The 21,988-nt window shown below is 42.0% G+C and overlaps 1 protein-coding gene across 1 annotated transcript in view; it reads right to left on the bottom strand.

The window, feature by feature from the left end:
* Positions 1 to 21,988, bottom strand: part of LOC144724991 (uncharacterized) — a 55,248-nt gene that overhangs the window by 17,490 nt on the left and 15,770 nt on the right. Inside the window, exons 9-19 of the mRNA XM_078604383.1 lie at positions 20,250 to 20,294; positions 19,208 to 19,252; positions 16,211 to 16,264; positions 9,386 to 9,454; positions 6,868 to 6,936; positions 5,442 to 5,510; positions 4,728 to 4,796; positions 4,492 to 4,560; positions 2,191 to 2,259; positions 1,475 to 1,543; positions 169 to 240 (exon numbers count right to left, since the gene is read on the bottom strand). Coding sequence (XP_078460509.1) covers positions 169 to 240; positions 1,475 to 1,543; positions 2,191 to 2,259; positions 4,492 to 4,560; positions 4,728 to 4,796; positions 5,442 to 5,510; positions 6,868 to 6,936; positions 9,386 to 9,454; positions 16,211 to 16,264; positions 19,208 to 19,252; positions 20,250 to 20,294 — 699 coding nt within the window. The remainder of the gene's footprint in view (positions 1 to 168; positions 241 to 1,474; positions 1,544 to 2,190; positions 2,260 to 4,491; positions 4,561 to 4,727; positions 4,797 to 5,441; positions 5,511 to 6,867; positions 6,937 to 9,385; positions 9,455 to 16,210; positions 16,265 to 19,207; positions 19,253 to 20,249; positions 20,295 to 21,988) is intronic.

The following is a 21,988-nucleotide window of genomic DNA, read 5'->3' as shown; positions in this document are numbered from 1 at the left end:
ACATCGCAGATCGGCATTTCGTTATTTGCAATTGTGCTAGCCAATGCTACGTACAGCTGGATTTCTGTTTCATTCAATGTGAGAGACTATCTGTGGTAAAACAAAAAAAAATGCAACCATCATTGGTACGCGTGCCATGTGAGACGCTGGCTTTCATTCGTTGCTTACCTTTTGTCCAGGTGAACCATCCTCTCCTAGAATTCCAGGGATTCCAGAAAGGCCTGGGGATCCGATCTCACCCTGAAACAAGAACACACGAAAAAAAAACACACTTCAATGCACAGTCACATACACACCTGCCCACATGCCTCCTGTGAAGATAGCCTTATCTCTGCAAGATAATATATTGACTCCTAAGTCTTGCACCTCCAATAGCGCTGTTTATTGCTGGTCACTTGGCATTTTTTGGGCCTCTGCTGAACAGCAGTAATGTAAAATAAAAGGTCTGTCTTTATGTTTTAAGTTTCGCAACATTTCCATGAAAAAGAATGAAGCTTCCCTTTTAACATCTTTCAGCCTGAAAGAGAAATTCTTATTTTTAAATGACATAGCACATTTACTTGACTTTGTTAAGTCATGCAGTTTATAATGCGATTGAATAAAGTGCATGCTGAATTGCTTGTATTTAAAATACACTGTTAAAAAGCAAAATTGTTGAACTTGTATACCGACATTTCTTTGAGATTAAACATCGCATTCACAACTGCATGCACAGGGTTATACTTGTGCTATATTTGTGTGTATTTGTGATTGCACTCAATTGTGACAGGAATCTGATTTTAATTTGAAAAGCTTATCACATTACGTAATGTTTCCATTGTAAGGTTATTTATATCAGTTCATTTGATTATTTTTTTTTAAACTACATCTCGCGTTTATGATTGATTTTATTTACAAACAAAACCAAGAAGATGGATTTAAATGTAATCTATGTTTTTACTTTGTATGTCCCTTTGTAGTTTTTCAGTTGAACAGTACTAAATGTATAAATCAGATGTTCCCTTTTTCTAAACGCACCATCTACTTTCAACATTTGATGCCTACCAATCAGCATATTGTTTTCATTAAACCATGACCACATCTTTTTAAAATATCAAACTCTGAACTAAGGAGGGAAGAAAAGCTGATGTTATTAAATATCTGGTGGAATGTGTCATGAGTATAATATTCTCAAAACCCAAGACTAATATTTACTTAAGTACGACTTTTATTAAAAATTCACTGTTTTAAAACATATTTGATATTATAGTCAAAGAGTCCTTTAAGGCCAATAAATCATACATATGGCATTAACATTTCTCGCAAATAACAAAACCATAGCTTTGTAAGGGAAATAAATAAAACGCTCCACCTTGACGACATTTATTGTCAGTCAATTGAGAATGTGCGGTTATTTTTGGGTCATTTCGCCAAAGCGTCCGTCCAGCGTCTGCTTAGTGCACAGAAGACGTGGCAAGCTGCAGCGATGCCTCACCTTGGGGCCAGGCTCCCCAACGCCGCTTGGGCCCGAAGGCCCGCTGTCTCCAGTGAGTCCTCTGTCTCCCTGTCAGAGCAGGGAGACATGAGCCACGTGGCACAGTAGCAAACAAAATGTTATTGCGAACCAAGCACGCTGACAAAGCGGGTATGCCGGTGCAACAGAACACGATGCCTGCATGCCACACGTCGCACGGGGTTGGACAATGTTCAGGATATAGTACTTCGTGTTTGTGGGTTGCGCTCTATAGCTCCAATTCAGTTTCTGAAGAAGCGAGTGGAAACGTTAGAAATCAACCCGAACAACATTTAAAATCACTCCATGATTTGTTGAGCATCAAGCAGTCAACACTTCCTCAAGCCAGGCATATATTTCATGGAAAGGGAGAGCAAGAGACAAATATAAACACAGATTTAAAAAATGATCAGAAGACAGAGGGGGGCCAGATTCACGTAGTTGTTTTGGCCACCATTTCCCCCAAAACAGCCGAAATTTACGCAAAACACTGGAATTCCGTAAAAGCGCAAATTTAATTGGAGACCCAGAATCTCTTGGATGCCAGTCGTGCCTTGCATTCTATCATTCCTCCGACTTCTGCAGGTGCAGCAGTGAAGCTGTCTCGCCATGCCACTGCACCTACGGACATTCAATAGAAGCTAAATTCATTTAAGTTCCTCGTGTGATGATAGAAATTCGTGGGACGCGTAGTTCACCTTTGGTCCCACCAGCCCCTCTCCAGGAGGCCCTCTCGGTCCAGTCATCCCCCTCGGACCGTGTTCACCCTGAAATGTCACGGTGAATATTTGTCAACCTTGCCCAGTAAAGACCTCACAGCAATGGCACACACCGTCGGGAAAGTTGACGGTTAAACATCACAGGGAGTACAATGTTTTTACCATCGCCAGTGTCGTCATCATCATCATCATCAAAAAAACATTATCATGATAAAGTGTATACAACACAAGCAACTAAAATTATTTAAAGTTGGTAAAAATACAAAATGCCTCAGCGTGCTTATTTAAACAAAGGCCAGTTTATCATGGTGGCCCGTTTGTGTGTGGGAAGTTGAACCTTTCACGGGCTATGGGAACACTTAAGCCAATTTTCCCACCAATGACCATGAACCCCATTGTTTGTAGCTGGGCTCTTAAGCAACAACAGATGCGGCATCATATTCAGCCACCAGCAGATTCAGAAACGCTTCACATAATTGTGACTGATCTGAAAGAATAAGTGTTGATTTATGTGAAACAGAATTCATTCTTAATTACTCTTATGATAATCACACATGGGATAATCACCGTTTTTACGTGGAACACCTTGATATGTGGTACTTTGAATGTTCAATGTTAAACAGACACTGAGCTTTGTTGCAACACAGTTGGGTGCACTCAAAAGGTGTTGTCGGGGTTCCTGCGAGAAAAAAAAAAACCCTTCCTTGGGCTCCCAGTGGCACCTTCAGACTGTGACATTTTGACCCAAAGTTTCTCCCATGAGAATGTTTGTGGCCACACATTTAATTGATTTATCTAAAACATGGTCCTATTAGTGTAGAACTCTGTAAACGTAATAAGTCACTTAATTTCAAACTGCAAATATCTGTATTACGCATTTGCGTTTGCCTGACGTGTTAGCGTATGCTCAGCAGAGGGCAGCAGATGTTTTTTGTCAACGGATGCAGACGCATTTGTGAATTCACTCCATTAAAATACTAGATGAGATGGAAACCGATGCTCCATTTACCTCTTTTCCAAACAAAACACTAAAAAAAACATATGGGGATTGGAGATTTTTGTTTATACCTGATGAATAATGCGTAGAGTTCTTGGCAAACAGAATAAAGATGTAGGCGCACTGCCAGTCTTGAGATAATGAAAATAAATTCTCTCCTGGAAAACTCTTGCTGCATGACAACTTCTCAAATAAATAAAATATATTAACGGTTTTATCTAGCTGCTGTTCGTTCACACCGACATTGCCATCTGCTCAGCTCACTTTAATTATGCGCAATGCAATTTGACATGTTCCAAAATTATGATAAGTGATGGTAATACATTATTCCTGAAGTAAAAAGGTACACTACCTATGAAACGATGTTTTATTTCATAAGATAAGGTCTGCTGAGCTATATAGCTCTTTTTCAGAACCGACCTGGCCACAAATGATAGCTCAACGAAGTGGCTTATCACGTGGCAACCTATCACAGGCAAATCCTCCAAACGCAAATTCCTCAAATACTCTAAACGCATGTTTCTAAATGTGGAGGGGTAAACGGGAGAACCTGGAGAAAAAATCCACACAACCAGGGATAGAGAGACATGCAAACTCCAAATATACAGAAGTCGTGATCGAACCCATAACTTCCTGTATACCAGGCGAGGTAGTTAACATCGCACAATTGCTTGCTTGTGCCAGGACTGGTGGAAGGGCCATCGCTAGAGGGAGTTCCAGAGAGACCCTTTTGGCGACATTTTTCCGACTCCTCCACACTGGGCAGGCGACTTGGAGGAGGTGGGGATAACCACATTTGACCTCACCACAAGCAACTAACCGATTCTAGATTTGAAGCTTTCGTGACTGCAATGATTCATATCCTTAGGTTTTTTCGGTAAAGTCACGTAGGTAAAAACATTAAAAAGTAAAATAAAATAAAATACATTTTTTTTTACTTTTTAATATTTTTACCTACGTGACTTTACCGAAAAAACCTAACTAACCGATTGACTTGCAGATTTAGTTTGTGCTTATCAGCACGTGTGGAGAACATACATGCAAGCAGAGATGTGATCGGTGTGGAGAATCAAACTCCAGGGTTATTCAGTTTTCTCAGCTACTAATTCATACATCTCCATAAACATACCACTGATTTATTTTATAAGGGGTTTTTTGTTGCAATTTTAAACGTAAGTCAGTGGGCAGCGTATGGACCCCATGTCAAGGGTGCAAGATGAGACAATTGAATAAAGGAATATTGTTCGCGGGCTGACGTGGGTAGAGTCAAAAGATTGTATTACCTTCTCCCCTTGAATGCCGAGCCCGGGAGGGCCAAGTGGACCAGGCAGGCCTAGTAATCCAATATCTCCCTGTTAAAATGAAAATGTGAAAAACAAACAATAATCTTAGAATAGGGAACAACATTTACACAACCCAATCTCAACCACACAATGTGGAGTATGTTGTTGACGGTAACCACTTGGCAAGCACAAAACAAGCTCTGATGTAACATTTGTGTTACTTGTTTTTGACTCACCTTGTCTCCTTTGACTCCACTGCCTTGTAAACCACGAGCTCCTCTTGGCCCATCGAACCCTCGGTCACCCTGATATAGAAATAAAGTGGTTTGGCAAATTTGTTGGCATTATTCGCGATGCCAGGTTGCATCACAGAAAGGAGTCGACGCCTTTAGAGGGCCTTCGGTACAAGTTTAGACCTCTTACTGTCTGCAGTGGGATTAACCCAGCACGAAGACACCCGAGAAAAAAACAGTCCATCAGGGCCCAAATACCAAATAACTAGAGTATGCATCTGTCTGTGGGCGCATGCGATATCAAATATTGGTCTGGCATTAGGCCAAGTTTATCCTGAATTCAGGGTGAGTATTGCTACATTCTTGAATGTCAAATTTACTGGCAATTAATAGCAAAATGCCAAAACGAATAGAGAAATAACAACCAACTACAGAAATATCAACCACTGGTTACACCTAGAAATTCAATTTTGGCAAACAACTATAGCATGAGATAGAAAAAAAACCCTCTATATGATAAACCTCTGTATAATATTTCTCGGCAGCCTGGGGCACAATAATGTTTTCCATGCGATGAAGTTAAGGGCAGCTACCCGAATAATGCCTCCGGTCTGCACAAATCTGTCGCTGCAAAAAAGCAAAGCAACCAATGTGCATTCTGAAAGCGAGTCAAGCACATTTATTGAACAAAGCAATGCAACTTTGATCTGCACTTACCTTTGGTCCAGGAAGGCCTTCCCCGGGTAACCCTCGTTCACCAGATGGCCCCGAAGAACCTTGAGGGCCCTGCAAACAATCCCCTCCTGCTTATTATCTATGCACAATGTAGGCATGCAATGTTTTTATTTTATTTACAATTGTTTATGTATCGGCTAAAATATTTTGCTTGGTGATACTATCACAGGAGAGTACATCATTTAAAACACACCTAGCCTTCCTTATTTCGTCTATTATGCAGGATTACTACCTCTTCATGTCATAATTTAATACGGTATAATATTTCGCGTAACTCTTTTCAATCGTTTGAATTCAATGCTTATAAAATGTGAGGTAATTGTGTGTTGGTGAATGGCATACAACATTTTTTTAGATACATGTAAGGCAGTTACGTGATTTTTTTATTCCACGTAAAAAGGCGAAGACTACAGTGGCAATGCATTACAGTACTGAATTCCAAACATGGCTTCAAAACGCAGTAAATGTATCTGAAAATGGACTCCTCCTTTTAAATATCATGCACAGTCTGTTCTCTCATAACGCGGTCGTTGCGTTCCTGAAGAACACCGCATTATGGAAAAATCGCTTTATAATAAATAACATAGGGGGTAAAGCACAGTCCGCGATAACACGTGGGATGCGTACTGCAGGCTGAACAAAGACTGAGGCGTGCGTGGGTAGCATCTAGAAGCATCCAGCAGCATCCCGCCTTGTGTGATGCTACGCCGAGGCAGTCGTACAACCGCTTATTCCTACTCGCGCTATGTAGTTCTTGTTCCCTCGATCGCGTTATATCCAATTTGCATCCGCGTTATAAAAAAAAGTGTTCCCTAATACACTCATCGTGCTATATCCAATTCCCGTTCCGGAGAACAGACTGCAACACATTCCAAAGTCGCTCTGCCGTGCCAGGCTTAGGGGCCGTCCATAAATGACGTCACGCGATTTTGGACGATTTTTGACCGCCCCCCCCCCCTCGTCACACGGCGTCACAAAAAGTCAGAACCCCCCCTCAAATATGACGTCACAAAGCTCTGCCCCCTCCCCCCCCCAATTCATATTTCCATTTTGAAAATAAAACATGCTTCAAATCGCTTTAAACTATCGTCATTGCGGTGCGTATTTAATGTGGCGCTGCACTCTGATGTTGTAGGAGTGTTGTTATAACAATTAATGTTATTATAACAATTCTATATTTATTTAAAGTTGCGCATTTTTATGTGAAGTCACATTTCTCAAACCCCCCCCCCCCTCGTCACACATTGTCACAAATGTCTGACCCCACCCCCTCCCCCTAGGTGCGTGACGTCATTCATGGACGGCCCCTTATCAGTGTAAAACAAGAGCGGCGTAGAACAGCAAGTCCCAGCTCGCATGATGTTCGGCCAGCGAGGCGAAGTGGCCAGTGAGTGAGTGGGTGTCTTACGGGAAGCCCAGGTTCTCCCACTCCAGGAGGCCCGGCAGGACCAGCTCTGCCCGGTGGACCGAGGTCACCCTGTCCAGAATTGAGAGGCATGTACAGGGAAGGAGACAAAGTACACCTTCAAAATATCGCATCGAAAACGAATTCCAGTGAAATGTTGTTTTGACCTCAATTGCGCCTGCTCGAATACTGCATTTTAACTAAAAAGGGGATAATTTTTTGCTTGAATTGATCGTCACAGCAGTATGCGAAGGCTTAGTCTGGAAACTAACACCACAAAGCACACCTGTGTGCACTTCAGGTTTCGTAGGTGAATGCGCAATAGTGCCTGATGTGGCAGGTTGGCAGGCCTTTGGCACAAACTTAAACAATTACTTTACTTTTCAAAGTAACTTTCAAACACAAGTGGCTGCAATAAACAAAAACCCGCCCAATTTTGTGTTTGGGTGCTGACGACAGCAGAGGGCAGCAGAGTGACACTCAGTGGGGATGAGTGGCCACGGTTCTGCTTGTAGCCATGGCTGAGGGCACTAATAGCGGCTTCCACTAAACTTGGGCACTGTGGGCACATTTGGCTGACATTTAATTTGATGGTGATCTCAGACAAGGGGACTACAATACGATTCCTCGGGAAAATCTGATGCACAGAGGCCGAGTAAGTTTTATACATATTTTTGACTTGTTTTTTTTTTCCAGCCTGCCCTATTACTCTGTTATGATGGATTTTGCCCATCATTTACAGACTAGCCTTTTGTCCGTCCAAGGACGGGCGTATTTCAGTAAATCTGAAACTTGCAAACGAAAAGCAGACCGCGACGTGATATTCATTGCATCAATTCGTGTGCAATTTGTAAGGCTGCGGTGACACAGACTTATTCCATTTCAAGGTTATAATCCCTTGTTCATCACGACGTCCTTTTTACTTCTATGTCTCAACAACAGCGTGACGGAGATCACGTGACGTGAGGATTCTGCCTTTGTAGTGAGGGTTGTAAGTTGACGCTGAGGAAGGGGAGGAGGCGCCTCGCCCCCCCCCCCCATGTGGAGTGACGTCACCCGCTAATTACTATTAATGGTGAGGGGGGGGGGGTGTCCATTTGGAAGACGTCACCTCTCCATGATTATTCTCTTCATGATTATTAATTCATGTGGGGGGCTGTTCGATGTGGAGTGACGTCACCTACTCATGATTATTAATGAGGCCCCGGTGCTCCATGTGGAGGACGTCACCTGTTCATGAATATTAATGAGGGGGGCTGGCCGACGTGGAGTGACGTCACGCGCGGGACACACAGACATTCTTGGCTCATTCTAAATTTGAAGTTTTCGTGACTGCAATGATTCATACTCTTTGGTTTTTTCGGTAAAGTCACGTAGGTAGAAAATAAAATAATTATTTTATAATCGTAGTAAATTTGATCATTACGGCCATTGCATTGGTAGCCATTTTTTTATATTGACAGTTAAATTCCGTATGATGACAAATCTAATAATTATGATTCTGGTTGCCACCTCATCATCTTGCAATGCATAATTACATTTAATCGCTCTATCTCTGAGGTGGACATCCTGTCGGACGTACCAGTCCACCGACCATCATCCATCAACTATTCTAGCGAAGAGTCCTACCCAAGGCCACTTCTATTTATTCACAGTCAATATTTGTCGAACGTGTTGTTCCCTGACCCGCGTGTTCCTCATTCTGTCTCTCGGTGTTATTCCAGGCACGCACCTCTCAATGCTTCTTCGTAAACGCTGAAAGTTGTTTTTATCAAGCTGTGCTTTGTTTTTTTTACTTGTGAGGGTCAACATCCCACTTCCATTGCAGACAAGAGGAAGGAGCCACTCAACATAACAGTTGTAATTATGATAAATAGAGATTAAATTATCATGATTATAGATTTACATTAATTCCCAGTAAAATGTTTTATTTTACAATTACATACACGACAGTTCTGCAAACAAATACATTTGCTAAAATGTTCCAGTTGTTTACATAAAATGTTTTACCTGGTGTCTACATCATCGCAATTGTGTATGAACTGATTAGGATGTTTGGAGTTTATATCGAAGAAATTCTCTCATATCTTCAGGGGATTAATGTATGATAGTGAATGAACATGAATGTGGAAACTATGCATATGCTGAACGTAAATGTTTAAGAATAATTATGATGATGCATAAGGAAATAAAAAACAGAAAAATAAATATGCTGCACGGTACATCACACAGGTACAGTAATGGAAGTCCTGAGCATTATTGCCAACCATATAAGCCGTATCATCGTTCAATTTTATTACCTCGCAGCATTTTTCTTATTGGTTCTTTCGGTAAAGTCAACCACCTCTCAATGCTTCTTCTACGTGACTTTACCGAAAGAACCAAGAAGATGAATCCCTGCAGTCACGAAAGCTTTAAATCGAAATTTAGCAGCATTTTGTTAGAATTTAGTTTCGCCTGGACAGCATCTGCCAAGTGGCTTGAGCAAGGTAACAGTTTGTCCGTGAGCAGCACACCGTACCTTGGGGCCATGCAGCCCAATCCCAGTTTCCCCTTGAAGGCCTGGAGGGCCGACAGGGCCACGGTCACCCTGCAAAACACGCGCAGCTCACGTTACAGAGCGCTCAAGCTTGCAGTGCTGCCAGTGACACTCACGGGACGTAATGAACTGATGAGCAAGCTTTGCTCCAATCTTCCTCTTTCCACGTTCATTGTCCGTAGCCTCGGTGTGGAACCACTTCTTTAGTCCCCCCCCCCGCCTCCCCCCACCTAGGATGATTGTTGCTCCACATAGGCTGAGTGTTCCTTGACGTCAAGGCATGGCAACAGAAATGACACACGATGTCAGATGGACACGGGGTTGCTTCTGCAAAGGCAAATCTCACGAACGTCGGGCGAGTGCAGGTCACACTTTATGGCGTGGTCCCAGCACTTTGAGCCCGACAGCTGTTATCTGGTATTAACATTCCACTCAGACCTTGTGTGTCAACCTGACTTGATGACCAGGGGCACCTCGCACCTGTAGGAGAGGGACCAGCGGGTGAATTGCTGAGCGATGTTAACCTTTGTTTGATGGGAGAGGGTGACAAGGGCTAAGCAGGCAGTGGGGACGATCCCTAAAGCCGCTCTTAACAGGTGAAAATAATCGACAACTCGTGGACATGCACGATGTAAATGTGTATTCCTTAAAAAATTGTGAGCAGCGCTTTTTGTGTGTTATTGTATTGAAGAAAAAAGCTGTTGCGTTGACAGTGCCGCCTCACTGGCCCAAAGAAGGGCTGTCATAACAAGCCTAGCCCTTTTGAGCTTTTTTTCCTGCCACGTTACACCAATATATCCAAGCATATTGAGCGCACACATGTTCGTCTAGTTAGATTCTCGTTGATTGAAGAGAAATACTGCTGTTATCAATTCAATGTGCACACTCCTTCGTGAGATACGTAAATGTTTAATGCCAATATTTTTTTATGGCAAAAGCTGCACGCTTGAGCTTTGTTTATATGAGCACCGGGCTCCACAAGCAGAGCGAGTGATTTTTTTAAATTGCAGGCACAATTAGCGAGCTTATTTGGCCATGATAAGGACAAACAACTGCACGCGGCTGTGAATGGTTTTGTTGGTTCTTTTCACACCCTCCGGCAAGAAAACAAGACATTGCCTCCAAACGATGTTGACCTAATTGCTGATCTCCTCACAGAGCTATAAAATGGGAGTCAAGGCAGAGACTCAGGCCAATGAACTGTGGACCTGCAGGTGAACACCTCACATTCAGCTGCACAGAAATGTCAGGAAAACCAGTTTTTCTTATTTTTTAATTATTATTTTGCGTGCCAATTGTGTCACACCCACACAAAACATACCCACTCGACTCGGATAGGATTTGACTGTTGTCTTCATTATACTCTTTCTAAATTACTTCGAATATTTCAATGAGTGATAGCTCATTTGAAAGGTCATTGTGCAATTAAAAACATAGTCGGACATTTTACACTTGCAAATGACCCTTAAATCACATCAAGTTATAAAAATTGCGGATTAACATAACATCAATTTTAATTTGTATAATGATTAGTTTGATTTAAAGAAACCAAAAGTAATATGGGCAATATATATTCCACGTGGTTATAATAGTCCTGTCAGTAAAGTATAATCAAACTAAATTATATTATTAGTTCAATTTCTCTGTCCATTACATATCAGTCATGGTAGTTGTTTAACCATATTTTACCATGCTGATGAGTGCGGGTTGGTGAAAGGAGGCCCATCACTTGGCGCTGATGTTAGCGGTGGTTGGGAATCAAAGTTGCAGTGTCCTCACCACACCAACCTTGTATGAATGGATGTGTGCATGCAATGCAATTGTTGTATTCTTTAATTCAAATCAGGCGTTACAGCCATATGTCCTGTGTATGCCCCGTAAGGTTAATTTATTAACGTTTAACTAAATACGTATTAAAATGTAATATAGGATAATTTAAAGGTGTCAGGAGAAACCCAGGAAAACTATATTTTGAGAACGCACCATTCGAACATGTTTCATCTGTCTGAGGTCACTGAACAATTTACTGTAATATATGAATCAGCAACTAAGACATCTGCCAGCGCGCATTCCTCAATACAATCTAATATCACGTGGCTATGCTGTTTAGTGTAGCGCTACGGATCATTTGTAAGACAGGACTTGGTGTTTTTTGACAACAGGTGCGTGTGAAGAAAAATATAAGTGGACGTAATTCACGAGATCGTGCCTGTTAAACTAGAATGAAAGGAAAAATAATATGAAGCACGTATTTGTTTGGATAATCTCTGCCAGAGTAGCACTGATAGATGAGAGCCCTGTGTCAAGCCTAATGAGACATTTCTATAAATTCAGCCTCCAGCAGTGAACTTATGCACCATTCTTCAAAGAAATCCTCAAAATGCCTTTTCAGTTTCACAATTTTAGGTAAAATTCCTATGAAACATTCAAAGTTTTTTGTTAAGTAAAAAAACAAACTTGCTCTGAATAACATTTTTGGTTTAAGAATGTTCTTTGATATACTTTTTTGAATTTATTTCTGAATTATATTTTAAGCAAAGTGAAATCAAAACTATTTGTTACATGAGTAACATTTCAATATACTTATTGTACGTATGTGTGTTTTTCTGTGATGCCATCTTCCTGGAGCTGTTTTATGGCACATGGCAGTGCACCGCTCACTGTGAGAGTTATTTACCAAAATTTCCACATTAAATCATTCGTACATTTGTTATTTGCGCCATTCTTACAGCACAACGCTATCACAGAAGGACATTTTTTTCACACGCAATTATAGTGTTCAGTAGTTTCACAGTTAAGAGGGTGACGTTGCTTGGGTGTAATTACCCAATTAGGCCATTTGTAATTTTCTAATTTGGCAACTTTTGACCGACAGGCCGGACAGCACACATGCCCAACTCTTTTTCGAATGTCACATGATTTTTAGCATCCACTGTACAGCAGAAGGTGCGTACGAATGTTCAATGCACCAGCAGTATTAACCAGGGCGGCCACTGGACTTGAACCACAAACCTCTGCAGCAAGCGGCAAGTAGCAAGAATTTTTATATAGTTGTGAGTAGTAAAAAAAATGAAATTAAGAGAATGCATACAGTTTTGAAGAGGGCACAATTGTAATTCAGAATTACGATACGTAGTGCGATATGCTGTATCAACTATCCATAGCCAGTGGAAGGACATCATTTGGCTGCTCACAACTGTCCCCTCGCTGGACATATCATAGGACATCTGTACAACAGAACAAAATGTGATCACGAGCGGAGAAGGGTGCATTACGCCCGTTAAAGGTATGTTGGCCATGTAATTATAGTGCAGCGAAGCGGGCAAAACAATTCCTAAGGGGTTACATTTGATGTCGATGGCTGATCGCTCCCGATCCCCCTCGTGTTTGCATTTCATGGGGAAGTAAAAAAAAAGCCTCATTGCTGCAAGAACAGCAACGACAACAATGATGCTCTTCAAATTTTTCAACTGAACAGTCTTAAATCGGCACCGTGCTGTCGGCTTGGACTGAGCTGTACCTCACCGCCACATCGGTGGGCTGCGATGAAATCTTTTTTAAAAAAACGTTGACTTGCACTTAAAATCCTTGTCTTACATCGTATCCACATCAGCGCGCTGACCTGCGGTAAGGCTTTTACACACGTTCAACTTAACACGGTTACATGACCCGGCTATCACAGTCGTCTCACCTCTCAGATTATCAGTGCTGCATCAGGTTTTGTAAAAAAAAAGAATCTCTCCTGCATGCAGGCGCACACGCGCACGCGCACACAAAGCAAGCGGTGCCTTTTTTTTCGCCTCGGGGCAACTTCGGGCGATGAATGTAGATAAAGTAGCGAGTGCCATAGTGGCAGGTGAAAGTTACTGTCTAGACAGCGCCCCACAGAGACAAGAATTAGCCCCGGGAAGGCAATGCAGGAGGGACTTCATTGACCGGTAACCGCCAACAGCATGGTCAGCCCCATACGTAGACACGGGCGCTTCAGTAGAGGCGGCAACCTTTGCAGAGGAACTCTCTCTCTTTCTCTCTGTCACGCACCATCATTGCCACAGCGTTTAGCCAATGTTAATGAGCCATAAAGAGAGGTGATCGAATCTGTTGGCCAAACCTGTAGCCACCGGGGTACTTCAGGGGGAATGATTGCCCATTAAGAGGACAATTACCAAACATTCTTTGTTTAAAGCTTGTTTTTGCCGATAATTGATTATCCGGATATTGCCTGCAAACCTTTTACGATATAATCGCCAGCCAATGTCTGGTCTATTATAGTGTGCCAAGATGTGTGCTTGACTAGCCGTTTAGAAAAAAAAAAACATCATGACAAGGTGTTTGACAGTCTTTTCTCTGCGAATGCACAAGTTGGTAGTTAACTTCATCCATATCTATATTCTTGGTTCTTTCGGTAAAGTCACGTAGAAGGGAAATAATAAAATAATGACATATTAAACAATAAAAAAAAAAATTTGTGGGAATTTTTATTGTTTTATATTTTTATTATTTCTCTTTGTGAGAATTTTTTTTGTTTTATATTTTTATTATTTTATTATTTCCCTTCTACGTGACTTTACCGAAAGAACCAAGAATATGAATCCCTGCAGTCACGAAAGCTTTAAATCAAAATTCCTCCATATCTCTTCACTCGAATGGCTCTACTGACTCGTTCCCAGGCTCTCGGTTCAGACGTTGCTCACACTCAAGTTTGGCTATGGTACCAGAGCCTTCTCCTACCAAGCAGGACTTGATTTGAATCAGTCAGATCCCAATATCAGACCGGTACAATCAGTTAATATAGGACCAGTTACACATATGATGTAAGATTCGAGAGCTATCTATTGTGGTACATTATGTATGTGCACAATTCATTTTAAAATAGTATTTTAGATTTCATACAATGATACGTCTTTTTTATATTTAATTTTAATGTATTGTAGTTACAATGTATAAAAGCACCCTGGTTATGCAATATTCATGGACTAATGCAGCTTTTGTAAACTTTATGTGGAGCTAATGTTTCTCTGCCATCCAGTCAGGAGCCATATATCAATGAGATGGAATCTCAAGGATTTAAATGTCAAGGGGTTTCCCTGTTTAAATACAGGAAAGCTTGCTGAAGAAGGGAAATCCATTAACTACTTATGAGGTAGTTTATTTACTAAGTTTTAATTTATGAGGGTGATGAATAATTAACAAATCCATTAAAGTATTCAATATGATACTGCAGTACAGTATCTGTTAAATGTATGCGGAGCCACGTATACAAAAGTGTATATGGGCTACCAGTAATGTAAAACATGCCTCTCAGCAGTAAATTGCATTCGTATATACTTTAACCGCATCTCTAGTTTGACAAGGCTGCAGGCCCATAATCATATTAAACAGTTAAGTAATGTAAAAAAGCCAGATCTTTGACTTTACTGGAATAATAAAATGTGTTTAACCTTTAAAACGCTTACTTATGTTGATACATATAGGCACAACACTCACTGGTGGACTTGCTCCTGACAGATACCACATTCGTGGCATGGAAAGCACGATATATATAAATAAATAAGCATGCAATTTTGTATTTTCTTCTTTTTTACAAATAAGTCTATTCACTCCCCCTGGCTGTAGATTATCTTCCTGCACCAACCACCCTGCCAGGATATTTATTAATGAAGTCCCACATTTCAGTTCTGTGTCAAAATGTCAACTTTGACAAAAAAAAGAGGGAATGAGCCTCAAATGTTTTTTTCATACTCTATGAAGTTTGATCTCTAGCCCAGTTTTTCTTGTTCTCCGCATGCTTTTTCCATAAACCTTTAGATAGAAAGGACACAGTGCCCAGAAATGAAGCAACATACCATGGGAGTCACACACAACACGAAGCCAGCACCTCAAACAAGACAACATCAACACTGCACAATCTGCTCCTTCAACATTGCAGGCTAATGTACACTTTGACATGTTTATGACCAACGTGGATATTTATATGCTTCATTTCCACAGGCAGGTCTATTTAATATAGTTGCACAGTATATCATGTGAAGTTGTATACTATGTTGCATTCTGGTAGTAATTGCGGAATTTTATTTGAAGCAATTAAGTGAAATCGTGAATGTAATATGAGATATACCACCTGCAGCATGCATCTGTATGTCGTTTTAATGAATCGCTTTTGGCCGTATGTACATATTGAAAACAAATATAGACCGCTGGATTAAACCACAGTAAATCAGTTGTCTCAATGGATCTTATGAGATGTGCTGTTGGAGATTTGCCCAGGTGGGATTTATTGCAATAATACATTCTCTTTCTGGGATTATTAGAGAAATGTGTGGGTGGCTGGTTTTAATCTATGCCATGTTAAAGGTATAAATCAGTTCAAAGTACCAAAGGATACACATTTCTCCTAAAATACCAGGAGATAGCATTTTACTTGGTTGCCTTAGACGCTCATTAGGGGGTATGGGATAGGTGAAGAGTACAATTGCTTGTTAATCAAACACATAACGGGGTCTTTGAAATTGTGGAGGCAGCGTGAGGAACACGCTGCTCTCTTGATCCTGGCCATATCCCAGCTCATTGGTGTCTTAGTCTCTAACTGGAATTCTAGAATTGTCTCACAAGAGGTCCTGCACTTTAGTTGAATACAACCAATTGTGTCGAAATCGAGAGTAAAATGTAGCCCAGACGTTATAGCATAATGAGTCACACACTAGTCACGTTCATTGCGCATCACAACGGATGCATTGTGTTCGCGTTTTCCTATCTTATTAATTTAATATCCACATAATAATCGCACAGTGTTAACAAATGTCCCACCTTTGGTCCTTGGATGCCCTCAATGCCTTGCTCTCCCGTTGGCCCAGGAGGACCCTGCATTACCCCAGAGAAAGAAGCACGTTCAGGTCTTGATTGCAAACCGTGCCGAGTCCATGGCACCATCACCACACCACAGGCTGAAGACGAAGAAGAGTCTCCAGCAAGAACATCTCAAATCAAGATGTGAAATTACCAAGACATCATGTTGAATTAGCACCAGATTATATCCTTTCATCAGAAATTCGTTTCATAATCCAGAAGTATTTTTAAAATGTAATAACATTCGCCTAGTACAAACTGTTTTGTAGCTTACCAACCATTCTATTCCAATTTTATTCTTGGCATTATAGTTGATAATAACCCTTGTTTAATATAAATCACACTATTAGTAATTTGATTGCAACAGTGAAATTTGTAATTGCAACAGTTAATTACCATATTTGTTGGACATTAAGCTGGATAGTAATTTCTTCAGTGCGGTATTCTCAACTCTTTTTTGGTAATCTTGAGTAAACCATCGACCAGGACTATCGGTTTTTATGTATACATTCTCTATCTTCATTTATCTCACAACAACCACCACTAAGTGGCGACGACGTCACCATGGCGCTTGTGCCAAGCTAGGTGAAATTTGAGGCCACGTGAAGTGTCGAAGACCCGCTGGCAGGAATTCACGGAACAGACCCAGCTGCCATGGGTTGACTGATTGAGATGACTGGCAGATGCACTAACTGTACTCCCCACAGTGCCAACTTTCTTCGTTTTTGCCGCCTGCAGCTTCGCTGTTGTGAGCATCGTTCCTCCATTGTTGCTGGAGGGCGACTGCCTTCAATTCCCCAGCAGTGTCCTTCACGAACCTACTCCACAGAGGCTGATCTTGACACTGCTGATGCCAGTCATCTCCAAGTCCAATTGGATGCACATCCTTCGGTGCCACATCAGTCCATCTCTTCTCTAGCTCATGCTGTGCCCATTTATCCGGCCAAACAAAACCTGCTTGGCCATGTGGTGACTGGGCATGCGGGCTACATGACTCAGCCAACACAGTCTCGATTGCTGGAGGAGCTCACTTATGGGATTGTGTCCCGATCTTTCAAGGATCTGTGAGCTCCTCACACAATCCAGTCTGGTTCAATCCAGGGTGGATTGTAAGCAGGCTAGCCTGAATGTTTAAAACCAGTGCAGATGTTCCTTTATAGGGCTCCATGTCTCGCAAGCATAGAGAAGGGAGGGCATAACCGTGGCAAAGAAGATCCAGAGCTCTATTTGGGGCGACAGGCGAGGTAGCTACCACACAGTGTTACACAGCTGATGAAAAGATAAGGCCTCTTGACAGATTTGGAGTGAGACCTCGGCTGCCAAACCAGAGCTGATCATTAGCACATTTCCCAAGCACGGAAACTTCTCCACTCTTTCCACAACTGCCCTATCACTCATGGGGGGCTGAGGGAGGAAAGCATTTGATGACATAAAAAACCCAGGAAGGTGCTTTATTTTTGTGGGGCTGATGACAAGGCCCCATCTCTTAGCAGCATGCTTCAGGTTCTGCAGTAGCATATCCAACTCCTTCTCAGAGTGGGCAGCAATCACCAGATCATCCGCATAATATGGTTGACCAATAGGGAGCCATCCCTTGACCACACTCGGGAATCGGTCAGCCTCCCATTGTATCGACACTAGATGAAAATTCCACCGGTGTCTAACACCACTCTATGAACGTGCATTTGTGAACAATCATCGTGAGCTCCACTTCTTCTTGATAAAGTTTTGTTATGCTCAGTTCATTGCATGGGTTTGACGCTAAAACACATTTAACCGATTATCCTCGATTCCACAGCCAGTCACAGCAGGTTTCATAGAGGGCAGCTACTGAGGGACAGGCACTAATGGCAACATCAAAGTATCCTGACACAAATGATTAGCAAATTTATCCCACTCACAAATGGACAAAGATGTTAACAATGCATGGTAAATATTTTTTGTCTATCCTGGGGCATCTATACATATAAAATAAAGTGGTCAATGTATCAGGTGAGAGGTATTACTAAAGCCATACTCAATATATCTATAAGATATCTTGGCTATAATTATGTATACTCTTAGGTTTTTTCGGTAAAGTCATGGTGGAACCATCACAGCACGATTGCTGTATCAGCACGATTGCTGTATCAGCACGATTGCTGTATCAAGCAATCGTGCTGTGACGGTTCCACCTGAAGACGGAAGCTTGTGTTGCCTCCGAAACGTCGTGATTTTTTTTATATTTTTTTATTAATTTTCATTTTTTTACCTACGTGACTTTACCGAAAGAACCTAAGAGTATGAATCCTTGCAGTCACGAAAGCTTCAAATCTAGAATTATAATTACGTATTTAAAAAAACGTGGTCTGCTGCATTACAATATCCATAGCTGCTGCAACATTAACGTTATTTAATAAAATATAAAGGATGGAGCCCTGCAACTACATGCCCACGACACTAGAGTGCCCCTCTCGATGACATTTTGGCCTACTCTTCCACACTAGCCAGACGTCTTGGAAGAAGTAGGAGTAGCACATTTCACCCCACCACATATGACCTGCCGATCGACTGACAGTGGTGTAACAATTTAGACGACTGATTGGACAGAGGTGAGAGGATTCAGGAAACTGCCCCAATGTTTCAACTTTGGCGCTGGGAGATCGAACCTCTGGTTTGCAAGTCCGGTGTGCCAACAATAACACTGTGGCGGCATTCTTTCGTATTAAATTAAATTTTAAAAAATCGTGGTTTCCATTGCAAATAATAGCATTTAATGCTATGGTGTCACCCCAATTGGAGACAGGATTAATTGCTGCTATACTGCGCTTGTCAGAGGGAAATGAATCGGCTCGAGACGTAAGGAAGGAAACCTCTGACCAAATCCTTTGCGGTCACTCCTGGAAAGTGACCCCCACCCCCCTCGCTGATTGTGCTAAGACACGGGGGAGAGAACGTCATAGCCCCCCACACACTGACCTGGGGACCTCTCATCCCTCTGGGCCCAGCTGGGCCCTCTGGACCCTGTAAATAGTGGAGAACAAAGAAATGCATCTGTTACAACAACAATAACATCAACAACAGTTTAATTTTCTTACCATGGTTTGTTTCGCTCATGTCAGCCTGAAATGTAAATACTGCACTTTGAGGTTTTAATCTTCAGTGTATGAGACGCAGATCTGTTGTGCCCTCATACGAATTCAACAGTTTTAGATACCAAACGGTCTGCTTTAAAAAAACAAATTAAGTCCATCGGCATATTGGCTTTGCAAACCAAAATTATTCACCAGTATTTGATAAGCAAGATAACTCCGCAGCGGTTTCAACCTTGTCGGTCTCAACGAATGCTGCTGGATAACATTGGTCTATAAAGCCAATAGGTCAAGGGACTTTATAAGAATGTGGAGACAGAAGAAAGTTATGTTTACATATGCTTTTACCCATAATGCTCCTCAGTAACGTATTATGAGTTTTAATAAATTGCTTTAAAATCAGCACTTATGAGGGCAAATTGTGTTCATGTCTCCCATCCTAAAGAATGTCGTGAACCATTACTAAAAACCCATTGTCCGATTATCACGGTTGGCTATGTATGGTGCAAAAGAAGTTCAACATACACACAGCACATTGAGCAGTACATATCATTGAGCAAACATTAACATACAATTCATACTTTTTTAATCAACCTCACCGTAAAAACATGAAAATAATTGTAAATGTTAGTGTCAACTTTATAAAGAAAAAATATAAGCTTGCAAAACTTCGTTTGTGAGGTGGATCTTTATAAGCGAGCAATTTAAGCTACCAACATATTGCTTTTTGAGCGTGTGACCTTTATTTGCGGGACATCTTTAGAACACAGAATTGTGTTCTGTCAGAAACCAAAAAAAACCCTTTATTCATCAACTTTGCTTTTGCCACATTTTTTCCGAGGAAGGTCGCGCCGAGGTCATCACCAACACGATCATCGGACGCAAAAAAAGGTTGCACAATGCGATGGGGGGGGGTGGGGGGCACTCACCCGGTCGCCCTTGTCGCCAGGGGCCCCACACTCTCCCCGGTCACCCTGCTCTCCGCACACAAGACAAAGACAAAGATCCCCCGTATAGCCTTAACAGACTGTAGGGGCAAGTGCTGTTAGCGAGCACCTATGAAGGCCGGAACGGTACACAAGGGGGTGGGTGGCCAGCACCACGCCCGACCGCCTTTGTCTCCCCAGTGGCGATGTTTACACACCGCACCAGGTACTCATTTAAGGCTGAGTCAACCTAGGGGAGGCCCAGGACCAGTTCAGATAATCGTCACTGGTGTTAGCCGTGAGCGGGAATCGAACCCGGGTCGCCAGGTTCATAGCGCAGCGTGCTAACCGCACACACGCACACACACACGGGGCAGCCCCCCCCCCCGGTCCATCCAGGTGTCACGCTTCACCCAATCAATCTTAGCAACGATCACCCGCGTGCAGGTGACCATCGTAAACTCGTTAACCCCTGAGATGACATTCCGAAGACGGTGAACTTTCCATTCCTAGGCCTCATCGCTTTTAATTGCCAGGAGTGAGCGTGCAATTGGCTTGTGGCTGTTTCGGCAGGAAAACGCGTAAACACTCTGAAATGCAATTTCGCACAAAACAGCCGAGACCTCGAGGTGTTGGAGTATTATTTCAATATGAGAGTATCCGCACCTCCGACAGTCACGATTTGGCTACGTACGGTGGAAAGAAAATCAACATACATACGTATGTTTAATGTGTATGTTTATTGCACGCATGGATACAAACGTACGCATGTTTAATGCGTATGCTTAATGCACACGTTAAACATGCTCTGGAATTCGAATCGGCTGTTTCTTTAAGTCAGTGTTTGTTAAACATACTCCACATTATTCAAAGGCAATTTAATTTGAGCGTACTGTATTTGAAAACATAGTAAAATCATTCCTTGGACATCTTTTATTCATTATGCTGATAGGATATTAGATTCCATGCAATAGATGCATTTATTAATCATGCATGGGCTGTTTAAGCACATCACAGAGTATGTTTGTGCAGTTTCTTCAGCATACAGAAAGCATTTACCCGTAGAAATAATCAATAGTCATGGCAAGAATAAATCATCTTTAAACACCGTCAATAAAGACATTACATGATCACGATGGCTGGTATGTTTAATAAACCTTCCAACACGCGGCATAGAGGTCAGAGGGCATGAACACTCAGAGCTGAATGGTTACTTGAAGTCAAGTGTATTGGTTTCATTTCACGGTCAATTCAATATTATGCAAGCGCGGAACATTAGTAGGCATGTCACGAACATTAAACGACAAAAAAATCACGTTTTTTTGTTGGGCCAGATTAAGCTTTGTGCACGAACACATTGACACGGGCAAACAACAGGACCATGCCCTGTTGCTTAGCATCCTGGGCTCTGTACTGGGAGTTGCACTGTACGAACGTGCAGAAATGAGCTCGCCGTTCCGGCACTTTGTGCAGATTGTGAATCGTTCCCGAGAAAGCAACGGAGTGTCATTGTGTTTCCCTGAACAAATCCGCAACACTGCCCGGTGCATGAGATGGGTTGATGTCTTGTTGCAGCAACGCCGACAAGACAAGACAGACAGACTCTGCAGTCGGCGAGAGTTGAGAATGCTCTTAACAAGCTCTCGCTAATTGTCTTGCCCATGTAGCCACGGAATCAATGGAATAAAGGAGGACACTAAAACAACATATATACGTGCAAATGTTTTAAAGGGAATAGTTGC

Source organism: Lampetra planeri, chromosome 2 (genome assembly GCF_965212315.1).
Source record: "Lampetra planeri chromosome 2, kcLamPlan1.2.h2, whole genome shotgun sequence".
NCBI lineage: Eukaryota > Metazoa > Chordata > Hyperoartia > Petromyzontiformes > Petromyzontidae > Lampetra > Lampetra planeri.
The sequence above is the reverse complement of the archived record's forward strand: the minus strand, read 5'-3'. Positions and strand labels throughout refer to the sequence as shown.